Genomic DNA, 23585 nt, shown 5'->3' with positions numbered 1-23585 from the left:
TTATAACTTTGTCTGCTAGGCGAAGGAGGACTAAGTTACCAAATTTCTGTCCTTTCTAGACCTTTGTATAGCTTGCTGTCTAGTCACTTCATAGTGACCAACCTCCCAGTTAGGCCAAAGGAGTGACTTGGTGTTTCCATTGTCAGTTATGCTGTTCTCATCCTTTATTTATCCTCTTGCCTTCTCATCTGAATATTCTCAAGTCTGTTAACCACCTTCTGAAGGGCATGCACCAGCACTGGGTCTTAGTGAAGGAACTGAGAGCTAACATTGTCTTCCCAATCCCCTTTGAAAGTGCCCTGATTGCATACCCAAAGAGTACCTCAATATTTTTAGCAACATCATTGCCCTGGGACCTCCTCTACAGCCATCATGACCGAGCACAGCAATGAACAAGCTCTTTTTCCTGCTGCCAAGGCGGAGTCCCCCATCTTTTAAGTATCACCTGTATCATCTGTGTTCTTCAGCACACTATGTGCCATTCTGTGCGGCTGTAGCACAGTGCACTCAGTTTACCAAGTGATTGGAGATCATTCAGTGAGACTTACCCTCTACATTACTTCTCTCCTGCCCTCACTTCTCCAGTATGTCAGCTTCAACTGGGGCATATCTCAGATGCTTTCTGAGAAAGTTTAAAAAACTTCATAGCAGCAGTTATGGGATCATCTGTCTGCAATGCTGTCTCCAGCCTTGCTGTCTAGCTGCAGATTTTAAGGCAGGAGGTTTTTGTAGCCATTCAGCAACTCAGTATTTTCAGTTTTGGAAATATCTTGAACTTGGCCTTTTCATCAGCCTGAGGCAGTAAGTTCCACAGTGAAGATGACTTTTCAAGAGCAGAAGAGAGGAGCTACGTGATCGTCTCTACCTGTGTTGCTTATTCTTCAGAGGGAATTTGTCATCTGATGAACTAAAAACTAAAACTTTTTTTTCAATGAATTATTAGCATCCTCCAGACTGCTAGAACTAATATTCTTTTGTCTGTCTTGCTGGCTCAAACTCTGTCTCTGCCTAGTGTCAGAGGGAGCAGCCTTCTCTCTGGGGTCTGAATTTGAAGACATACTATTTGTTTAAGTTGGGAGAAAAAAGAAGTAATTTTAGAGGTCTTCATAGCATCGAGACTTTTTTCTTCAGATCTCAGATCTCAGCAGTATCTGGATTGCAGAGGATGCTCTTTGTTTCTGACACTGAATAGTTGGCTGATTGCTACTTCGCTTGGTATAGATGGGGAATAAAGCAGCAATTGGTGGGAATGGGCCTCATGGGAAACTGGATGACGCTTAAGCAGGAAATTGTCATATCTGACTACATTTTTGCTGGCAGTTTGGCAGCAATTGGAGGAGGATTATCCATGGAGATTGAAATGAAGTCTAGGAAGCAAAAGCAAGACTCTTGCCTATTCAGCTGGCCAGAGACCAAGGAGAGGAGAAATATCTTGACCTAAACTATGAGAAAACGTAGTGCAGAATCTCTTGCAGAAGTACACTATCACTTACAGGAAATGTCATCTTGGATCTGTGTAACAGATCAAGTGAAAGAAAAAACTGTTTCCTTTGAGTATCTTTTTGCAAGCTGCTTTGAATGTACACATCCTCACCCTCCAGTGCTGCTGACTGCTGACAGGGAAGATGAGAGCAGTTCACATTTGAGGGCTATAATGTCTCATGGGATTTTGGAAATGAGCATCCAGTCCCAGTTTGGATGACTTTTCTCCTCACCTGTTTCAGAGACAGGCTGTTGTGCTGCCATGGCAGTCCATGACGGAGAACTGCTCAATGTGGATAAGTATTTCTGAATTGTCCTATATCGGATGAACAGGTGCTAGTATTGTCCATCCAACTTTAGGCATCCTAAAATACCACTCTATAGAAATTACTGGTAGTGAGCTTGGGCTGTGGGTTATGTGAACCTTGTTTCTTAGTGATTCTTCATGGCAGATGGTTGGAGTGGGACTTGGCTTCAGGAGCTGTATCCAAATTTCCATGGAAAAAGCCACTGGGGAATGAAGGGGGTTGTTAGGTTGTTTCTCCATGTTTGTAATTGTTTTTTTAATCCATGGGGCCTAGAGAAAGGGTTGTCCTCCCGAAGGTTTTTCACATGACTTTTGGCATTGAAAATTCTTGGTGATTCTCACTGTGCATTGCAGAGACCAAAATGTAGATACATTCAAAGAGCATATCCCAGTAATACTCAGAATTTCTCTACATATCACCAGTACTTGTCTGGAGATGAGGGCCAAAAGGCCTTTCCTGACTTGCAGGATGAGAACTCTGCCTCCTGATTCCCTTCCATTACCAACAGCCCCCTTTCCTTTGTATTTGGTTAGCGAGACAAGGGATGTAGCTGGAGGTCTCTAGGATTTATGCAAGGCTCAGGTAACAAAGATGTAAACTTCTCCCTATTCAGAGCTGTGAGTATCACATTAGAAACCTGCTCTCAGAATTCAAACTCTTACATATATAGAAATGGAGGACAGAGATGCAGGTACACCCAGCCAGGCCATGGCAATCAAATAGTACTCCTGGATGGATGGGGTGATTCCTGCTGGAGGAGGAACGGGTTGGTCACGTGGCAGTTAAAGGTGTGGAAGGGAACTAACAAGCTTCAAGAATCTGTCCCCTCGGGTGAGTGGGGAAAGCAATTTTGTTACATGGGATCGGTGGATCCACAGTCGCTGCAGGTCCCCGTGCAAGGGATTCGTGAGCATGGCTGTTAGAAAGCAACTCTCCCAGAAGGCACACGATCTGGGAGCTGACTGACTGTCCAGGCACTAGTTCTGAGTGTTCATATCCAGAGTTCTCTCGATCTCCACTCTTCGTGGCAGTGAAGACACAGGCGAGCCAATCCAGCAAAAAAACACCGGCTTCAATAAACCGATGTTCTACCCTCCTGCACCGCACCCCCTCCGGTGTCCCACCGGCATCCCAATCCCAGATGTTCCGCGCTCCAAATTCTGGATCCCCAGGAAGCAAGGCTATCACAGGTACCAATTGCCTTTCTACCATCAATTTTCTTAACTGCTTAGTGTCCAATCCTGCCCTGGGTTGGCTTTTGACCCTTCCTGGACTCAGTCTGCTCCATCCATGACTGTCCCAGAAAAGCTACTCCCAGAAAGCAGTTGAGGGGATTAGATCCTTTGGCACGTTATAAATAAAAATTTAGATCAGCAGTAGGTCTTTATTACCTCTTCCCAGTGACAAGTTGGGTTTTTTTAAGTATCGTGCTAACCACGAGGTACAAAAGACCCTGTTTCAAATCCTGGTGTCACAAACTGAGGAGAGCTGCCTGACAAGGATTGGCATAGTGGCTTGTCAGGTATGGGGATTTTTGTTTGGTTTTCAGCTTTGTTTGGTATTTAGTGTTTGTTTCCCTCAAGGCGGTATTTTCAGGGCTAGGCCTGTGCCTGGGGAAGTGAAATGGAGTAAGGTGTTTTCACAGTGCTCCACTCCTCACAGGAACCACTGAGAGATAAGCTGGGCTCCAGCGGCAAAATTAGTGGTACCGAAACGTTACAGAGGTGTTAGAAGACTCAAGTTAAGGTTGATCCTCCCATAGTCCCTGTTTCTTCCTTCCAAACAAGATCAACCCTTAAAAAAAAAGAAAGGATAAAAACCCAGAAAGTAAAGAGCACTGAAAAATAACTATGAATAAATAGGATGTAAGGCATACTGTTCACATGTTGAGGCAGCAGGGAAGCAGTCTCTGGAATCTGTGGGATTGATAGATACATATTCCATCTCAGTACAGAAGAAGGGCTGGTTAATCAGCTGGTGTTTAAACGCCCCTGAAATGTCTGGCATGGACAGATGCCAAGTAGCAGAGGTGGCTGTGGTGGGAGAGGCCACAGGATGCTGAACACGGATGCTTTTTGTTAGATCACACACACATCCGCAGCTACCAGATGTTGCAGTGATGACCTGTCTTCTTACAGCTTGTGAGTCCTGAGATTCCATATTGTTATTGCACCTCTTAAACATTTATATGATTTTATTACTAATATGAGGTCCATCCAGTTCAACCAAATTAGGAGTTAAAGCTGAGAAACCTTTTTCGTTATTTACTTAAACTTGAAACAATTTCTTCCAGTTTCATGTCTCTTACAAAAGTGGAAAAACTTGTTTTCTGACTTCATGGGTCAGAGGCCAGATTCATCTGAGCAGTAACTGGGAGATGTTTTTTGTAAAGGCACTTTCCCCCACCACTTCTCTAATCAAAAGGTGTATCAATACATTGGGTAAAAAAGTTGAGCTATTCTCTTCCTGTATGGAGGAAGGAATCGCATGATTCTTGAGCCTGGTAGATTGATCTTCAAGAAACTGATAATAGTCTGGGGGTCTTACCCTGTCTATCTGCTGGCGTCATTTCTGTGGTTTCTTTCAAGGCAGCGTCTTATACAAATGCAATCTGAGCAGCTTCTTGAATTTCTGGTACAAATGCATTGACCATAACACCTATCAGGAAGACAGTCTCCAGAAGGGATGCCTTCCGAGTGTTGCGGTTAGAGATGTTCCACGTGGGCCTGGATAATACCAGAGATGGTGGAGTACCACTCCACTGACAGTGTTTGCACAGACGCTTAGTAGAGTGGCACTTATTTTCTCTATACAGATAATTTTGCTTTGCATGCAAAAAGTTCAGGTACGGGGTGGGGGGAGGGGGGGGAGAGAAACAACTTGTGTCTGTTGCCCTCTCCTGTGTGGGAAGGACACAGTAAGTCCAAGGAGGTGCATTAAACCAGTTTTTCTTATTGCCAGACTTGGCAAAAAAAAAAAAAAAAAAAAAAGGTAGGGAATGAGGACAAAACTACCATGCAGATTTTTTCCAAACATTTTTGGAGACCTCCAACTCACTTCCACTTGTGACGTAAGCCAGGATTTGAACCTGGGTCTCTTGGGGGGGTAGGTTGGCCTAATCCATTTTGTTGTGGTCTCTTTTTCCCACTGTGCCATCTGACGTTCTAGTTACTTAAGGCCTCTCGTTCCTATTATTTATCTGTCAAGGGGGATGGACTAGATAATGTCTCCAGTTCCTTTTCAGCCCTGTTTTATGTGATTCTGTTTTAACTGATTTGATTACTAAGTTTTTCTGTTCTCCTGCATTTTAGAAAGAGTCAGGAATGTAGTAGATGATAGAGAATTTGAGAAGCCTGCTCAGGACTTCTAAGGGTCCACTAAGGATTGGCTGGACCAAAATTCATGGGCTGGGAGCTTCATGCAGTTCAGGTCTTTCCTAGCCACATCAGACATAAAGCCCATATGTCTGAGCCACGCTTCAGCACAAGGAGGCTGTGAGGCTGCAGGGAACTGGGGCCTCTTTATGAAAGTCTTGACAGCAGTTCTGACCACTGCAGTGGCCTGCAGAAATACGTAATGAAATAATGATCTGGTATCATTTTTCAACAGTCCCTATCACTCCTGAATGAAAGACTCCTTTCCCCCGACTTCCTCCCTATACAATTTGCATGCCGCTGAGCCCAGCAGAGCCTTGTTAAGCCATGTTAAGATGAACCCATTGGGTGACAGTGGACTCCATGAATGAGTCCATGTATGGTAAGAGTCTATACAGCATAGACCATACACATTAGTTTGGCCAGTTCACCTTTCATTTTATTTATTTCTAGTTTATCCTTTGAGTCACTACAGTAAATACATTTGCCCAGATATTGCAAACCTAGTTGAAGTGAGACGAGACCTCACACTACTTGTACTGTTGAACTTGTGCTAAGGGACACCAGCTTGAGAAGGTGGGAGGCACCTCAGCTGTGCCGTACAGTGACATTTCAGGACACTGCAGCTACTGCCAGGGTCGAGAACCACCTCTGCATGCTGGAGGTGTCCTCCCATTACAGTTACTGGGGAATTGCCCTGCGCTGTTGCTGAAGCAAGTGAACTGCCAAGAGCACTGGCTGGCAGCACAGTGCAGAGGAGCAGGGCCTGTCTGCTTGGCCTTGGGGAAGGGTAGGGTAGCGAGTTCACTGTTGGAAAGCACAGAGGATCTGCCGTAGCTTTTCTGGACATTGTGGGCAGGCTCTGAGACAGCCTTTCAGTCCTCCACTTGAACCTTTCAGGGAGGGTGTTTAGGAAGGGAATGCAGATTACTGGGAAGCACAGGGAGAGCTGGCATAGTGCTTCTGTAGGTGACATTCTACATGTTGTGGTGAGGACCTGAATTCCGTCTGCAGGCCTGGTCACCTGTGCCAGAGGCTTTAAGGGCTGCTTATTGTTTTAAGGAAGAGGAAGATAAGGGTTGGGGGTTTTTTGCAGGGGAGGAAGCCATGATCCTTCTGGTTCAGTCAGGACTGGTGTTCATGGGCTCCCTAAGAGCCAATCCAGGCCACCTCAGCTAGAAGGCATTCAAGAAAGATATCTGTCTGTTATCCCTTCAATGAATCTGGCCCATTTGCCTCCAAAATGAGGTATTTGACCTTTCTGCTGTATTCAGGGTACGCTATTATGTGGCATAGGAGCTTGTTGTCTTGCCTTCTGTCTGTATGGTTCTGCGTCCACTATTGACCAGTCACCATCCCTGCTTTGTTCTCCACCCAGCAGAAAGTGCTTTCAGCAGGAGAGTGGAAGGCAAAGCGCAAAACAACTTTGAAGAAACAAACAGCAATTCTCAGAACTCCAGCGGTAAGTGTGTTCACTCCCTCCTGCTGTTGCTTACCACGTCCCTCTCCAGAGCAGGATTCAGCTGTGATTGGTGATTGTTTATATATTTGGGGTACCTTCTTTAAGCTTGCAGGCAGCTAGCCTTCCTGGGGTAGTGCCCTGTTCTCAATCCTCCCCAGGTTCCTGGCACTCCAGAGCCTGTAAAAAATGATGATGTGGGGATCCTGCTCCCAAGGTCCATGTACTTCAGCACAGATTTTTCAGTGGGGAGCAAAGGTGTAGACAAAGGGGAATATGGATGGAGATAAAGCAGTACTCGTTCTTTGTCTGTGCATCAGTGAAGTCCTTGTGAAGCAAAGCTATTCGCAACAAGCAAGAGAAGTTTGAGCACTATGAGTAGAACAGCAGTTTGTATATTACAGTGATGCTAAATGTGGCAGTTTATCTACACGTCGCGGTAACCAGAGTCCAGCTGTTTGTGAGTTTACTACATGGAGGTCACAGCATATCGGATGTGTAGATGTGGGACCAGAATACATGTGCCAGAAGGAATTAAAATTTACCCCACTTCAGGGGTTTCCTTTGTGTTTTAAGTCCAAGTGGTAGTAACTAAACAAAACCACTGGCCTAGACAATTTTGTTTAGGTACACCATTTATAGAGTTTTCTTTATAACTGCCAACGTATCCCCCTGCCTGCAAGTGGGACACTGCCATTCTCTTATGCTCCCTAATTGGAGCATAACAGACAGACCATATGAAATGTAATTTCAGCATCTTCATGCAGAGATAAATAACATGCCAGCAGAAAAGGCTGGCCTCCCTCCATTCCCCATTGAAGAATACCAAAACATGGTGTTCGCAACGCCGCTAGCTGGAATAGACAGGTAAGGGAAGGGATTTCTCCCTGGAGCAGGTTACACAGTGTCTGTTGTGGGGGTTTATGTCTGCCTCTGAAGCAAATAAGGGGCTTTCTGGAACCATGTTGAAAAGGAATGAAGTGGTGTTGGAAAACCCACATGCAGTAGCAGAGTGGGTGATAGTGAATGGAAAAAAAGTTGTTTGTTACTAAAATACTGCATATTATGTTTTGGGGAACAATCCTGTACTAATCCAAGCATTCACCACAATTACAGCTGTTCATTCGGGGACAGAAAAACCTAAAGAAAAGAGGTGTAAGCAGAACCCATCAGGTGAGCTTGTCTCTGTGTTTCAGGCCTTTGTACTCTTTAGTCCTGTTCCACTTGGGTAGCAGCAGTCAGGAGTCCTTAGGGGCTGGCCAAGTCTGTCTTCAGTCAGCCCAACCAGGCTGTTAGACATGACACAAAACAGTGTAGTTCACTGACTGCCAAGAGTTACTAGCCTGACTTGCTGCTCTGAAAGTGGCCACTTGCCTCTCAGCAGGTCTGATCCTCATGTCTTGTCTTCTGTGGGCAGTACGAGTGGTTTGTCTGAAGGATTTCAAAGCCTTTAAGTGCATGTCTTTAAATGCCAATATACCATTTGGGTTCCTGACTCCTCTGGGGCCCTTTGAAAGCAGCAGCCTTAGATTGTTCCTTTTTTATTCTCTCAAGCCCTGTATAGCCTACAGAGGAATGGCAGAATTATCTTCCTTCATATCAAACAGCTCATCCGTAAAGCCAAGAAAGCTGCAGGAGGGGAAATGAACCTCTAGCATGGGGGGGGTCCAGGAACCACTGACAAGAAGCACACACAAAAAAAGAGTGGCTGTATTGAATAGTCCAAGACTTTAGTTCTGTCTGAACTGCTATTAAATACTGAGCCATTGTTGCTGTGACACATCTCACAGATTCTCCCTGCCATCTCCTTGTACCAGCTCACATCACACTCATCCTTCTGAATCTGTTTCTATCTGAACTGCAACATTTAAAGCACATGAGTAAAAGCTCACAGTAAAAATCAGAACAAAACCAGAAATTCTTACAAATTGAGTAGTGAGTTTCATATGATTTTGCTCGTCTTATTTCATTGTAAGAAGTGTTTCTGTCTGCACCACATGTATGGTCAGTTTATTTTAGTGGTTTAGCCTGGCAGGCTGCAGGGGAGTTGCAAGGTGCTCACCTAAACTTTTGTTTGAGCCAGGAAACCTGAGGAACTTGAGTGAGCTGCTCAGGACTGGTTTGAGGGGAGTTGGGCTCTGGTTGGAAGCAGTTCTTTTCTGCATTAGGCAGCTGACACACTCCTCAAAGCCAGACTGGTGCATGGGGATGTATAAACGTCTTCCCTTTTCCCCCTTCCCTTACCTATCCCACATCCTCTTTTCTTCCTCAGCCTGCTTTCCCCGCTTGACTCCATCTTTGTGCTGCTTCCTATGTGTCCCATTTTCCAGCTCTTTTCCAGCTCTTGCACCAAGCCATTTCTTCTCTTTTTATTTCTGCTTGTTCTCGGGAGTCAGTCTAAATGTTCTCATTGATAGCAGCCTGAGTGAACATCATTATGTCACACTACGAATAGCACTGGTGATTAGAGAGGCTGTGGAAAGCTCTGCAGGCATCTGCGTGCTTGGGTGTCCAAGCAGAGCTCTCGGTAACTTCCTTTTTGAAGAGCTAACATGTCCTTACCTCCCCGTTTTCCTTCTTTCCATGGCTGTGTTTCAGTAGGTGGGATGAACTCTGTGTGGCTCAGTGTTCACATGTGTGATGTGAACTCTTGGGAGTAATTCTGGCATTGTTGGCTTGTCCTCTCTTGTGCTCCAGCCAGCAGATTTCACACAGACAGGGAAGCAGCTGGTGATAATGTGGTTGAGAATGATAGAAGGACGGACATTTCCGTCCTCCCCGCTCCCATCTGCTGCTTAACACCAAACTCCTGCTGCTGTAAAGAATAGTCCCCAGGTTTGGGAGGTCCCAGTTGAGCAGCCTGAGAGCTGTGTGGCTTGGCCTTGTTAAATGCTTCATTCCCTGTACCACTTGCTCTTTGTGGATGTGAGTTTTGTGTCACGGGCTCAGTTATAGTGATATCAAACAGAGCGGCAGTATCTTTTTTAGGTCACCCAGCCGGGTACATTATGCTCTTTCCCTGTGTCCCCATCCTGACTTGCAGTGCCACAGACCGCTTCATGTCTGGGGTGAGGGAGAAGACAAGCAGAGCAGGAAGGTCAGCAACTAAAGCCACCTAAAATAGACTTGGATGCAATGCTGTAGAGAGTCCTAAGTGGGAATAAGACAACTAGAAGGGAAGATGTTGGATTTCAGATGTCTCTTCCCTATGTACAGCCCCAATCCTTGTCATAGTGAATGCAGGTACCTGGTACCCTTATCTGAGTAACCTGGCATCTTACTGCCCATAAAACAACAACAGTTCCTGTTCTGCTTGGCAAACACTACTTTGTGTCTGCGTTTGAGTCCATCTACTAGCAGAAAGTCCTTTTCCCAGCAGGGCATGATGGAGCCACAGAGTGGATGGAGAAGGACTGTTAAGCTGCCGTCCACCTCATGATTGGGAGAGTGTCCTTTGTATTAATGGGAAGGAGTCTCCACAGCCCCTTAAACTTGGTTTTTGATGCAATCTGGAAGTTTCACAGTGCTTTAAAAATAGTATCCACTAAAATGTGCACGTTGCTTTCTTGTGCCACTTCTGGAGCGCAGGCAGCCAACGCAGAGGTCCCAAGTCTCATGAAGCTTGTGATTATTCACTGCTGAACTAAGCAAGGTCCAGAAAACAATGACATGACCTGATCCCAAAAGATGGAATTGGCTCATTGTGATGCTAAGCTGTTAATCATCTAAGATGCTGTAAAGCTGCTTTCAAGAAAACATTCTCTGGTGGTGGTCGTTTTGCTGAGTCTTGACATGTGCAGGGTTTTTCTGACCTAAATTTCAGAAAATATTTGAAGGCCAGCTTGTGAAATACTCTTCTTGCGAAAGCTAGTGATTATCAGCCTGAGCATGGGAAGGAAAAAGCCCCAGAAAGGGGCAAATACATGTATTGTGTTCAATAGTGAAAGCTTGCTGCCTTCCTCTTCCACCATGTGCAGCTGGAGTAGGTAGAGCAGCATTTGACTGGGAACTCTGCAGACTTGGCCCCGTAGCGATGTAGTGTTTAACCACAGATGTGTTACTTCCCAAGCTCTTGGATCTCTCCGTTGCCTCACTTTTTGTCTGACTTTGGAAAGCCTCAGGGACAACGATCATCTCTAACTTAGTGTTTACAGCATAATCCAGCCTTGATCTGTTGTTTTGGACACCGTGCATGACTCCTTAGTAAAATGAAGAATTTGCAGTTACACCACCTGTAGGCAAAGAGGAATGAAGGAAATTGTGAGACTTTAAGAAGAAAAAACCAAAGCAAAAAGGGGGGAAAAAGAATTTAGTTTAATACCTTAAAATACAGCCATCAAAAGAAAAAAACTAATTGAAATTGACAGTATTTATTGATGTCTAAACTTGCTAGATGTTATGAATGTGAAAGACAACATTTAAAATTATGTAGGGAATTGGGAAATATTTTTAACTTTCAAGGTTGATTTAAGCTGTATAAATATGTCTCAATTTCATCTTCTGCATTAGGTAACTATTAATGTCATAAGTTCCAGTGGAACAAATTTTAGCATTTACAGTTTTTAAAATGTCAGTGCTTTTATTCATATTTACATGGGGAAGCTTTTCTTTCCAGCAGCATTTATTTCAGGCTGAGTAGAGGGGCAATCAGTTCATGCCAGGCTGAGGTGAGACTGAGACCAAAAAAAAGTTAATTTCCTCCTTTCAATTTAGAAGTAAAAATTTTTGGAAAAGACTGAGAAGTGCTAGTTCTCAAAATTTAAAGGACAAAGGACTGAATTTTAAACATGCGCTTAGTGGAATTTTCAGAAATTGCAGACTTGTTAGTCTGTCGTTTCCTGATCTTAACATACTGTATTTCTTTTTAGTGAATCAGTTCTAAACGCAAAACATTTTTCAGTAGTGCACTTCATTTTCCTACGTATGCAGCACACTTAAGATAGATAGTTAAATATAGCTAGTGAAAATGTAGATAAGCAGCACCCTACAATATATTATGGATCCTAATTCCCATCCAGTTGTAGCATGGAACTATTTCAAGCAGAAGGATAATTAGAAATGTCTCATTCGCCACAGTATTTTTAGTGTATGTTAAACAGGATAGTCTCTTAAACAGAAATAGGTAGTATGTCTTTCTTGCTTAGCAACTGAGCAGAATTAACCTTTAGTTTTATGGAAGGCAGCAAAAAGGCAGAGTGCAAATCAGCGTTAAACTCGTGATATAAATCTCTTCTGAAGCTTTGTTTAGTGGTGATGGGAGCAGACGTGATGTCTGCTTCAGTCCCCCATGCAACTTCTGTTGCAGTAACAGGAATTCAGTCCCTACTCTTGCCCTTACGGTGCCAGGTCTCGTAGTGCACCCGAATGGAGGGCCAGACTGAGACAGCCAGCTGTGGCTACTGCCAAACTTCTGCGATGAAGCAAATTGCATCGTTACGTTGAGACTGTTGTCAGCATTACTGTGTGTTCATGAGACTTGCATGGATGGATGATCTCGCTACAGAGTAAGGATGTTCAAGTCCTCAAACTGCCAGCTAGTCCAAAAAAGCTGGTTTGCACTGAAAGTGCAGGTGGTCATGGTGCACGTATGGGAGCAGTCAGCTAGGTGTGTTACAAACATTGGGATCTTCCTCCTTCTCTGTTGTTGGCCATACATCTTCTTCTGCTCTTTCTCTGTAGTCCGGTGATGATATAGCACATCCAAATCTGGTTGGATTTCTTCTGGGAAGACATGACTTTTAGGCTAGGATTTTTGGTGGGTGAATACAGCTTTAATGCTTGGGGCATAATAATTCTTGATTGTTGATTACAGTCTGATGTTAGCACAGCCAGCCCCCTCCGCCTCTGCCTCCTGAGATGCACCCAACTGTCTTGCAGGTTATGTCAGCTGGACCGAAGCACAAAATACAAATCTCATTCACGTGATTCATCTTTTGGTAAATCTCTTTCTCATCTATTGGTTGCTTTGCAAATGGTACAAGCCTGCTACTGCTGCCTTTCCGTTGAGCTGGGAGATCCAAGCCTGCTAATGACCAAGTTTGAGGAGTGAGGAAAGGGGGGAGGTTGTCATTATGTGAGCTCCCACATTGTCATAACTGAGCTGTGCAGAGCACCGGTAATGCTGACCAAGGGGCAACACACGTGCATAGAGCTGCATTTTTCAAAGCAGCCTAAAAATGATGTGCCCAGATGAAGGATTACTATCTGAGTGCAGTTCTTGCCATTAGAAGAAGAGTAACATAGGGAGAGGCTTCAGTTAATAAAGTGTCACTTTGCTCCGTCGCATAAATACGAGTCGCTGTGTCCACCGGGCATCTGCGTGGAATTGAGGTTTCCAGGAATGAACTGTTTATTTCTGGTGCCATGTTTATTTAAGTTGTTTCAGACTTGTCGTGTTGAACAGGCAACTTGTAGACAGGAAGAAAGATATCTGGGTTGAAATAATCACTCAGCAGCAAGTCTCTGTGGGTGAAATCCTGAAAATTGCTCAGGAGCTCTGGGACACCAGGAAGGACATTGAGACAATACATATGAAAGACATTGAGGCAAGAGTGTGAGCAGTCAGCAAAATTCGGAACAAACAGCCAGTGATAGGAGCTGTGAATTGCAGTCTTCAAGCACAGATACTGTGGCGGGCTGGGGCTGGACAGGACATGGCAAAAAGGGTCACTGATAGACTGATATATGGGCAGAAAAAGGTGAATTCCTGCTTCAGTTTTGCCTAGAGAATCTGTGGAGTGAAAGATTAGCAAATCCCTAAAGCAAGCCAAATTATTAATCACTCAAACTATGACACTTCCATGACTGTTCTCTGAGTAGTTGGCTTTAGTGGAACTGACTGTGCTGAGGCAGGGACATTACAGTGCATGCATAACAAAATGGCCCATAATATAAAGACCAGAAAATCCCAACAGTCTTTCTTCACTTAAAATACCGTAGTAGCAATGTTTAGCAAGTGGCCTGAACTCCTGTTGCAGACTGACAATGGTTTTCATGTGTATAGGAAGTCAGGTATAACGAGGAGACTATGTTAGCACTTCTGGCTGGAAGGCAGCCAGAGAGTATGTTGAAAATTCATTGCGGTGTATTAAGTGGTGTATGCCACTGCTGTGTGCCTCTTCCAGATCAAGTTGACTTCTGGGGGGATGGTAAAATGTCGGACTCTGGCCCGCAAAAGCTTTCTTGCCTGTGGGATGCTGAAAGAGCCCTTTAAAGCCTGAAGCCATGGGATGGTCCAGTGAGCATCTATGTGTTCACTGAATAAGTACAATGCTTCCCAAAGCAGAAGCAGAGAGCACAGATAGTGAAAGAATGGTACCTAGAGGAGCCTGCCCTGTTCAGCTGCTCAGTAGGACCAGATTAGGAACCTGTTTCAGTGAAGATCTTCCTCCAGATACAGACCTCAGCTGCAAACAGCACTCTTAGTGCAACAGTGGGTAATAGAAATGTGTTAAGTGATCAGCAGCGTTCTGTATCCAGCTGGTGCCTTCCATGCATACCCTTTCCATAGCACTGTCTATTCATGTCTTTGCCAAGCATCATCCATGCCTTCATCTTCATTCCTTACTGGCTGGTCCTGGCAGCTGAAGCCCTCTTCAACAGCTCAGGTCCTCATCGTGTTGAAATATTTAGCACGAAGGCTCGCTCTGCTTGACCTATGCGGTTAATGACTTAAGTTTTCCTTCCAAGCAAACCAATCCAAGTCTGTCAGCCCTGAGAGCCTCATTCACCGATGCGTCAATTCATAACTTTGGACCTGGGACCATTCTGTAAATGCCCTGAATCGATCACTGAATATTTAACACTAATGGTTTCTTCCCCTCTGCAGGGGTTTGACGCTAAAGGACCTCACCTGGAAACTGTAGGAAACTGCACAGGGTCTGAGGTGCTGAGAATCACTGCTTCTGCTCCAGTGCACCGTGGGGTGGATGCAGACTGCCCCTGGTTGACCAAAGGCTCGCTGAGCATCCAGGGCTTCCATTCCTTTCAGTCACACCTTAAAGAGAGGCAATCTGCAAGGTGTGCTTGACAGAAAATGTGTATTCTCAGCCTGAAGAAACGTGCACTTCTTAGGAACTCTCTCCTTTGGCATACCATCCAGTGTGGCTAAAACACCCTGGTTTACCTTCCCAGCTTCAGTTTGAGGAAGCTGCACAGTGAATCTGGGAATTTGCATCTGCAGCCCCAAAAAAAGCATTTGTAAAGGGTTTCTTGCGCCTTAGCTTTTCTTCTGCTGGCCCTCCCCATTTGACTGTTTCCATTACTGTGGCATAGGGTGTATGTTAAAATCTCTGAACATTGCAAAATGGGAAGGAAAGACAGATTCCTAGCCATGAGAAACTTAGCAAGACACTGAGAGAGAAAATTCACAGCTGGACATGCCATAATTTGCGGTAAACGGAGACCCCCATCCTGCCACAGTTAAAGCTGGAAGTGCGGAGTAAGGATAAGGATCAGTGAGCAGATAGGCAGAGCTGTGTAGCATGCAGCGGGGTCTCTGCCAATCTCAATATTTAAATCTCTTTCTTTTTTGCAGAAACCGCAAGTCCCCTGATTTCAAATCCTTTCCCGCTTTTACAAAGTAAGTGTGATGGGTGTCTGTGGTGCGCAAAGGCGGGGACTTCCACCCTGCAGCCGTGCTGGCCTGCCCTCTTAGCATTTTTCATGAATAAATGTTTTTTTATTATGAGTCCAGGTGTGAAAAACAAAATGCCTCACTTCTGTGGCTCTGGTTTCAGATTTAAATGCAACAGAAATCCCTCAGGGTGTTTCTGTGCAGTATGTGGCTGCTAGACCATTTAGACTCATTTACAGCCTTCTGGGAGTTAAGTTTTGTGAAATATACCAATAATATGTGTTCTGAGAGACCAAGGTTTGAAGCCTGAAAACGAATCCATGTTCAAGTTACATTTATGCGCAGGAAAACTTATCTTCATGGCTCAGCTCACTAAACACCTTTGCAGAGACAACTCCCTTTGGCCTGAGAGCACAGATGGGAAATGGGAGCCCAGGATATGGTGGTGAGCAAGCAGGAGGGGAAGGAGAGCAGGTTTGGGATGGGTGGACGCAGGTGGTCTCTGCTCAAGATTCTGCCCCGTGTCCTTGATGATTTCAACAGGTGGATCTTCTTCTTTTGACATACAGTGTGTTTGGTTACTGCTTGGCTTGCGTCTGGATTTTAGGAGTGATACTGTCTGCGCCAACCTCGTAATCCAGGACTGCTGTCCCTTAGCGTAGGACAGCCCTGAGTGCTGCACTCTGAGCATGGCCACAGTGGCAGAGGACGCCTGTTCTTTCTCCACTTACAAATCTGAGAAAGAAGTGAGAGCTTTATTCAGAACATGAGAGTTCACGTTGGGAGAGAAACCAAATTAGTGCCAACAAATTCGACAACCGTGATGTGTTCAGTACTCCCCTTTTTAAAGCATGCTTTATAGCACCTCTTTATGTAGCACCTCATTTATTGTCTGAGATGGGTGGAAGTGAAAGAAGTCCTGTTTTCAAGAAACTTCCACTTATTTTGGTGTGTGATGGTGTTTTTCTAGGAGACTGCTGCTGAGTCGAATGTATTGTTTCATCGGTTTGTGTCAAAGGTATGGGAAGATGCAGTTACACTGTTACTAAAGCTAAAGCCAACGGAAACATTGGGCAAAAAATGCTGAGAAGTTTCCCTTACAGTTCTTCTGCATTTGTTTTTCATCAAAATGTGGACAGAAGTGTTGAAATGTGTGTCCTTTCTGTTGAGGAGAGAGCTGCCTGGGGGTCTGCTCCCTGCGCTGCCATCAGTCGTTGAGCTGGCTGCTGGGTTTCGCTCATGCACAAGCAGCTCGGGGCGTTTTCTGTTGAAACTTTCTGTTAAAAGCTCTCAACTAATGTTCACTCCTGGCCTCAAACCAGGCTCTGCTATTTTCTCTGGCTTAGATGTGGCAATGAGAGTTAACATGGGAATTAGAGTGATTTATTTAACCTAAGACCAAATGCTGTTTTTTCTCTGTCTTGGCTTATATAGCCTGCTGCCTTACTCTGGAGCCTTGTTCACTGGGTATATATAAAGCACTAATAAAAGTGTCTAATAATAGCCCTGGGGAAAGATGTTTTAAATTGTGCAACCAACTGTGAATGTTAGTTCTGTGTGGCTCAAGAGGCTGAAGAGGCTTCAGCAGCTGCTGGTGCTTTAGGTTTCTGTAAAGGTGTTTTCAGAGAGCTCCTGGGCAACCAGTAAGGGTGACATGATAGCATGTCTTGTTCAGAGCAGAGAGGGACCTGGCTCGCAAAGCAGGTTGGTTTTTCTGGGGAAGGATGCTTTTGGGGAGAAGGAGTGCTTTGTGCTCAGCAGCCAACACCCAGTGCACCACAGAATGTCTCTTCAGGGGGGAAAGCTCTTCGGTGCTTGATAGGAGAATGAAATGACATTGCTTGGGGATGCTGCAATGCTTGAATTTCACACTGAGCTTGCAAGAGGCTGCTGGAAGTGCCCTGGGATGGGTGTTTGCAGTTCCAACGGCACTGCTTACTTGCAGTGGATTTGTTTGTGCTCTCCACTATGCAACCCCTCTACGTTGTGGGAAAACTCAGGAATGAGAGTCAGACTCCACTGAGATCGGCTAGCTGTAGAGTAGCCCTTTTCTGTTGGCAGGCAGGACATGGTCAGAGTGATTTCCTTCTCCTTCCAAATTTTCAAATATTTTGCCTCAGAAGAGCCATACAGAGTCAGGATCCTGGCTCAGCACAGTGCGATCCGCAAGTTGCTGGAGAGAGGATAGCACTGTCACTTCAGAGACGGCCATCTCCGAGTGCTGGGGTCTGCTCCTCTGCACGGCAGGCAGTGGAAGGAGCGGGTAGCACAGCGACAGCTAGCATGGCTCAAAAGATAAACCTGCTGGGTCTGTGCGACAAGCTCTGAGTGGAAGGGGACAGACAGTGAGGAAGGAGGGATCGGAGAAGGAGGTGGGCGATGACAGTGGGTGGACAGATAGCAGGGGACTGGCGTAGGCGCTGTGCAGCCAGTCGCCTGTCATACGCTAAATGTTGTACTCTCTCCCTGCCTTCTCTGATGCTGTGCAGACAGGTCTGGCCCACGCAACATTTGCCATTTCATGCACAGACTTTGTGCTGCCAAATTTAGGCTACAGGATTGCAGAAGGCTTCTGAACGTACAGCAACAACACAGAGCCAGAGAGACAGTGGGGCTAATGTAGCAACCTGAACTCTCTGAGGGTCCACTTCATGATTTCTTATCCTTCTGTGAAGACTCAGAGCCTGTTTCCACCCTTCTGCAACAAAGCCTCTTGCGTGCAGCTCAGCCATGTGGCAGAACATGGAGAATAGGAGATGCCCAGAGCCTTGCTTTCCAAGGCTCCCTGCCCAGCAGCATGTGTCAGGGGTCAGGCAGAGCCATTTCCCTGTTGCTGCACAGGCTCTCTAGCTTTTCCTGCTACTGCAGGAAAGTGCATCGTAGCTGTGGCTGAATATGAATGCATGGGAGAGCTCGAGATGTATCCCAAGGCCTGCAGAAAATGCAGCATCTCTGACTGCTGCCCCAGCTTCACGGCTCTGGTCTTGGCTATGTGAAAAGCTTGCTTTCTGGAGGTGGGTGGAGGAATGATAGCAGCCTGGCATTTCATCTTCTGAGACATTTAGCGAAGTGTGAGAATGCTGGGCTACAGGTTTAGAGTTGAGCGTTGCAGGATTTTAATGGCTTATTTGTTAATGTGAAGTTTTTGTAGGATGCACTAGTGGCAGTCAGTAGTAGAGAGGCCACAGTCTGCTACGTGCAAACTGCAGAACCTTGTGCCTGGGTCGCAGCCTGGCCAACAAAGCAAGAGCAACCAAAGCTCAGGATTTCAGATTGTAAAGGGGGAGTGCTCTGAAGGCAGCCTCAGTGAGCTCTCTGCCTGTCTCCTTCCACCTTTTGTGGCTATGTAAGGTGAGCTTTGGGCTTTTTTCACACCCTCCCTTCCCATCACCCAGCTGCTTTAGGTTGAGCAGTGGTTACTGGGAGTGAACTGTGGAAACAAGGAGAGGGAGGGAAACCTTCTCATGCAGCCTGGTGAATTTATCTTCCATTCCCTTGAGATACAAGTGTGAAGGAAGGTTGTGAGGGCCCTGTGTGCCCATTGGGAATTGGTGGGGTCTTGGGATGATGTAGCCCACGTCCTGCACCAGCCCGGGAGGGCTCAGGGCTCCAGGAGCTGTGGTTACAGGTGTGAACTGGAGTCCCAACCCACAGCCTGAGCAAGCCAAGTAGACAGCAAGAGACCAGCTGGCACCAGCACGTGTTTAGCATCTGCCCAGGGGAATGCAAATAGAGGAAGCTTGGGGAAAGCAGAGCACCCTCCTCCCCAGCCCACACCAAGGGAACAGAGCTAGAAAGTTCACAGCACCTGGCATTGCTAAGAGGCCCATGGGCCCAAGTGAGAGCCAGGAGCCTGTCTGAGCACGTGGGGTAAATGGCTGTTTTTTTCTCATCGAAAGGGGTTACTGTTGCTCCTGCCAGAACTCCCACCCCCTCAGATGTGGAGCAGCAAGAGGAATTGGTTCCTGAGAAGCAGTGAAGGGTTTGAGAAGGTTTCCAGCAGCGTGAGACAGGCTGTCTGGGCAGTCCTGCTGTAGGTTGGAAGTCTCTGAGCCGTTTCTGAGCTGACTGCACAGCCACTCTTCCTGCTTTGCTCATTCATAAGGCCTGTCTTGGCCACCCAGAACAATTGGGGCTATTGGGGAGCACAGGTGTTCTTGGGGGGGGGGTTGGTGTGGGCAGCACAAATGCTGCCCACAGCTTTCCTTGTACCGCCACCAGCAAAGCCGAGAGGGAAAGGAGAGGTTTGTTGATTGGAGCAGTCATGAGAGGACCTGTGAAGAAAGACAACACAGCTTTATGGTGATAAAATAGCTGAGAATATAACAGGAGGAAGGTAAAGCACCTCAGTGAAACAAAATAAGCTGAGAAGGAAATGTGAGGATGTAGTGAAACAGGAGAGAAAAATGAATGTGAGAAATGTGCTGCTTGGAGGGTGCTGGATGTATGTGAGTGATTTGCTTCCCAGTGAGGCGCCCTGTAACTGAGCTTAGGGGAAGAGTTGTTCTGGTGGCTACTTGGAAACCTGCTTCTAGGGAAATTGTGGAGTTTGTTTCCTTGTCTGGGAGCAGAGAAGAGTCCTTGGACTGCAGCAGTGAAGGTTGGATTGCTCTGCCACCACTTTCTCTGGCCAAGGTTACTACAGGCAGAGATTGGCAGAAGGGAATGCATGTGCCTGCTTATGTTTAAATGGCACACGGAGACCTGAAAGTGTCCCAGGGAACCGTGGTGTGACATCTCTAAATTTCAGACTTTCTGAAGCACCTGAGATGTACAGCATGTTCTGTTCTTCCCCCTCTGGGAAGGGGCTCCAGCAAAGCAATGGGGCAAAGAGCAGGGGTGGTAGCTTTGTAAGCTGCCCTGGCTGCAGCACCGGAGCTCTTCTGACCCAGCCAGGAACCTGTCAGCAACATTCAGCAGGCTCTTCAAAGTGTGACTTCTTTCATTAGATTAATCAAATGTTAATTTTGACACTTGAAGGGGGAGTCAACCCACTTAGTTTCAGACATTTCCATCTGAGCAGTCTAGGCTACATAAGCAGTAGAGGCAAATAGGAGCACCTGTAACACGAGTCATCTGACATTGAAATATGTATCTAACAGGGATGGTTTGCACCCATGTGGGGTCTTCTCCTCTCTGATAATTACAAAAGGAGTCTAAACAATTAGATTACATTGTACCTCTTGTGGCATTTTACCACAACTGACTATTTCACAACTGATGATTTCAACAGAAACAGCCAGTCCATGTTAATTCTCCCAGTCCTGAAATTCCTAAGTGTGCCACTCAGCTGCCAAAATCTTCCCTTTTTTTCACAAGCACAGTTACTTAAGTACAGTATTTCCAAACTTCCTCACTACAGCAAAACACAGGAGTAGCATCACAAGAAAATACAGTAAGTTAAATACGGCGTTGAGCACAGCTCCTCCAGATGGAGCTGGCTCCATCTTTTTAGAGGGTTGTAGGTTCTGTGGGAAAGGCACAGCAGGTTGTTTAACCTTACGGCGTATAAGTACAGCTTATGCGAACCACTTATGGTCTCTTTTACGTTTTTCCTCGCAGCTTCCTGTAGCCATCTGATGAATTCTGGGTTTTGCTACCTGAGATAGACATCTTAAAGATTATAGCCAAGTCAGGCTTGGGCTTTCCAGTATTTTGGTCCTTCCATCCTGGATGCTGGTGCTCTTGCTTATGTGCAGTAGATTTCTTAAGTTTCATTGATGCAGAATATGTTTTTCCCTTCAAATGTAGATACAGATTTCTGGTATATTGTAGCAATAGACCTTGCTCTGTGTGTGTGCCAGGCATTTATATGCGAAGTTGTTTATATACCAAATGGTTGCATTTGTCCATTCTGCTGTTAGAAAACAAAATGCCACAGCATAAATGGTGGCAGGGTGCTAGTATATCTGGAGGTATAGAAGCAAACTGCAATGTTAACATATTTCAGCCACTGTAGTTTGATGTTACATCTGTTAACTAATGCACTCAACTAATACTGTTTAAACGAGCAACTGCAAACATTTGCTGTTAGATTAATTCAGTGGAAAAAATGCACTTTCAACATACTTGTTAGAAGAGAACTAAATGTATCTTTCAGCTCATGAGGGAGCTCTGCACCCAGCTCTTTCCTGACTCCAGCTTATCCATATTACTCTGGCAACATGGCTCTCCTGCTCTGCTCTCTGCCTTCTGGCACAGCTCTGATTTCTGTGCTTCTTCCCCTCCACCTCTGCTTAACCCCGGTGACTTGCTGTCGCCGAGCCCAGTGGCACTCACCATTCCCCAGTCTCGCTGCACTTGTTGACAGCCACAGAAAAACCAAGCTGAGTTCCCCCATGGCACTTCTCCATGCCCCAACTTCTGAGCAACAGGATTTTTCACAACCCGATGCTCCTTGTCTTACTCAGGAAAGGCAGCAGAGACTGGAATTTGACAGAACTGGATGTAAAATTAATTCACCATGCTTTGCTTTCAGGCTTAAAAAGAACAAGGATAAGCTTAAAACAGCCTGCAGCAGGCATGAGCTCATAAACCCCAGTCAGCGTGTAGCCTCTCAAATCTTTGTGCAGATTCACTGAGATCACACACACACACACACGCAGGTGCTTCGCTTCAGTGCACGAGCTGTCCCTCTGCCATCCTAGGTCTTCTCGTGGCAGTAAAGTGAAGCACGTGGATAAATGCCTGACCCCAACCCAGGAAGCAGTGACATGCCCTAGTGCTTTCCCAAATCACAGCCCGAGCCCTGCGGGTTCAGATCTACAGAGCTGCTGTGACGTGCACACATGGGCTGAGGTGACAAGGACCGGGCCCTAAGGCGCTGCCCTGCTACTGTACAAACTGAAGTATGCACGTGTGCTGCTTCCCTGCATACTCTGTATAATTCTTCTGAACTGATTTCTCCCAAACAGAGCCTTACACCTGTGGAGCTTGTGGAATCCAGTTCCAGTTTTATAACAATCTCCTGGAGCACATGCAGTCCCATGCAGGTAAGCTGGGCACTTCGACTCGCTTAAAGCGGAGAATTAAATTCTGCGCTGATGCCTGATGTTGACCCCGTTGTGTGTCAATAGAGCTTTCTGTGCTCACGGTTTCCAAAGCCCCAGTAATTTCACCTGCAGCAAAAAAGATACTCAAAGGCTGAAGCACATAGCAGTGGCTGCAACAATGCAAGGCTCAGGGTATATCATAAACATTACTCCTTTCCATAGGAAGAGAGGAAACGTGCCATGCTAGCACAGAGCACATCAAACTACTCATTCCCTTTATCCAAAGGTATCTAGGGAATGCTCATTGCGCAAGCATTAATGGGTCACTCCTACAGCAGATTAAATCCCTCCTCCTGCAAAAAGGGTAGTTCTCATTGAAGCAAACAAAGCAAAAATGCTTGCAGGGCAGCAGAGCCTTTGCCTACACAAGTCCTTTTCTGTACTTGTGTCTCCTGGAGTTCTGCAAAGGACTGAAATGTGTTCTCAGAAGAAGAATTTGCCATTTCATCAGTTGTTAATTTCCTTCTCAGCTATCTACAAAAGAAAATTCTGAGGAGTAGTTCCACTACTTTGTTTCTAAGCCGCCTTTTTTGTTTTCTATCAGTACATAAGAGACGATTTTAAAATTTCAAAGCCAAAGCTGTTTCAAAGACAGCATTCACAATATTTAAAAATGCAGAAATAGGATTTTTTTTATATTGGCAGAATTTTTTTCTTTTTTTTCCTCTTGAATGAAAATTCAATGAATTAACACAGGTTTACAAATTAATTCACCTTTGACAGACCTGTGTTCTCCAACAGACAGCTGCTCTGTTGAGATACACGTTCAGTGCTTGCATTTGCCCTCACTTTAAAGGTAAGCCCTGAGTAGAGTGGCATGGAAGGACAGGTGGCTTGAGGAAAAGCATATTTTCCGTTCTGTAACAGTAATTCTAATCAAAGTTCTTATCTTTTTCTGTGTTTTAGTTTTAGTCCTAATTTTAGTGAGTGTCCCTTGAGTTCTTCATCCATGTGGCTCCTCAGTTCCAGTTCAGTTCTCATTGGCGAATCTTAGTGCAGGCTTTATGTGTTGTTCAGCAGCTACTTTATTTATCATCTTTTTAATGTTATGAATAGACATTTAGGGTGATTTGTTATAAGATGGTATGAGTTTTGTCAATGTTATTTTCTGTTGGAGCATAAGCTGGTTAGTGTGGAGTAATTGGACTTCATGTTACACCAAGGAGCAGTGAAGCTCTGCTCAGGGTAGTGGCTGCTGTCACTCCCCGGTGTTGGGGTCTGTTCTTGCTGTTTGTTGATGGCAATTTCTGCTTGCCTCCAAGCTGCATCCTGACCATCCTGTTCCTTGTTCTGGTCTCTGGTACTGAAATGCAGCGTTTTGAGTTACAGCTCTTG

At 45.5% G+C, this 23585-nt stretch overlaps 1 protein-coding gene across 2 annotated transcripts in view; it reads left to right on the top strand.

The window, feature by feature from the left end:
• The window catches only part of ZNF618 (zinc finger protein 618), a 165008-nt gene that overhangs the window by 127065 nt on the left and 14358 nt on the right, over window positions 1-23585 (top strand). The window contains exons 10-13 of one of the 2 annotated variants that reach the window (XM_076355836.1): window positions 2792-2980; window positions 6543-6626; window positions 7740-7796; window positions 22113-22190. In XM_076355836.1, the coding sequence (XP_076211951.1) occupies window positions 2792-2980; window positions 6543-6626; window positions 7740-7796; window positions 22113-22190 (408 nt within the window). The remainder of the gene's footprint in view (window positions 1-2791; window positions 2981-6542; window positions 6627-7739; window positions 7797-22112; window positions 22191-23585) is intronic. The other variant, XM_076355837.1, reaches the window with a different exon arrangement.

Source organism: Aptenodytes patagonicus, chromosome 18, assembly GCF_965638725.1.
Source record: "Aptenodytes patagonicus chromosome 18, bAptPat1.pri.cur, whole genome shotgun sequence".
NCBI lineage: Eukaryota > Metazoa > Chordata > Aves > Sphenisciformes > Spheniscidae > Aptenodytes > Aptenodytes patagonicus.
The sequence above is the reverse complement of the archived record's forward strand: the minus strand, read 5'-3'. Positions and strand labels throughout refer to the sequence as shown.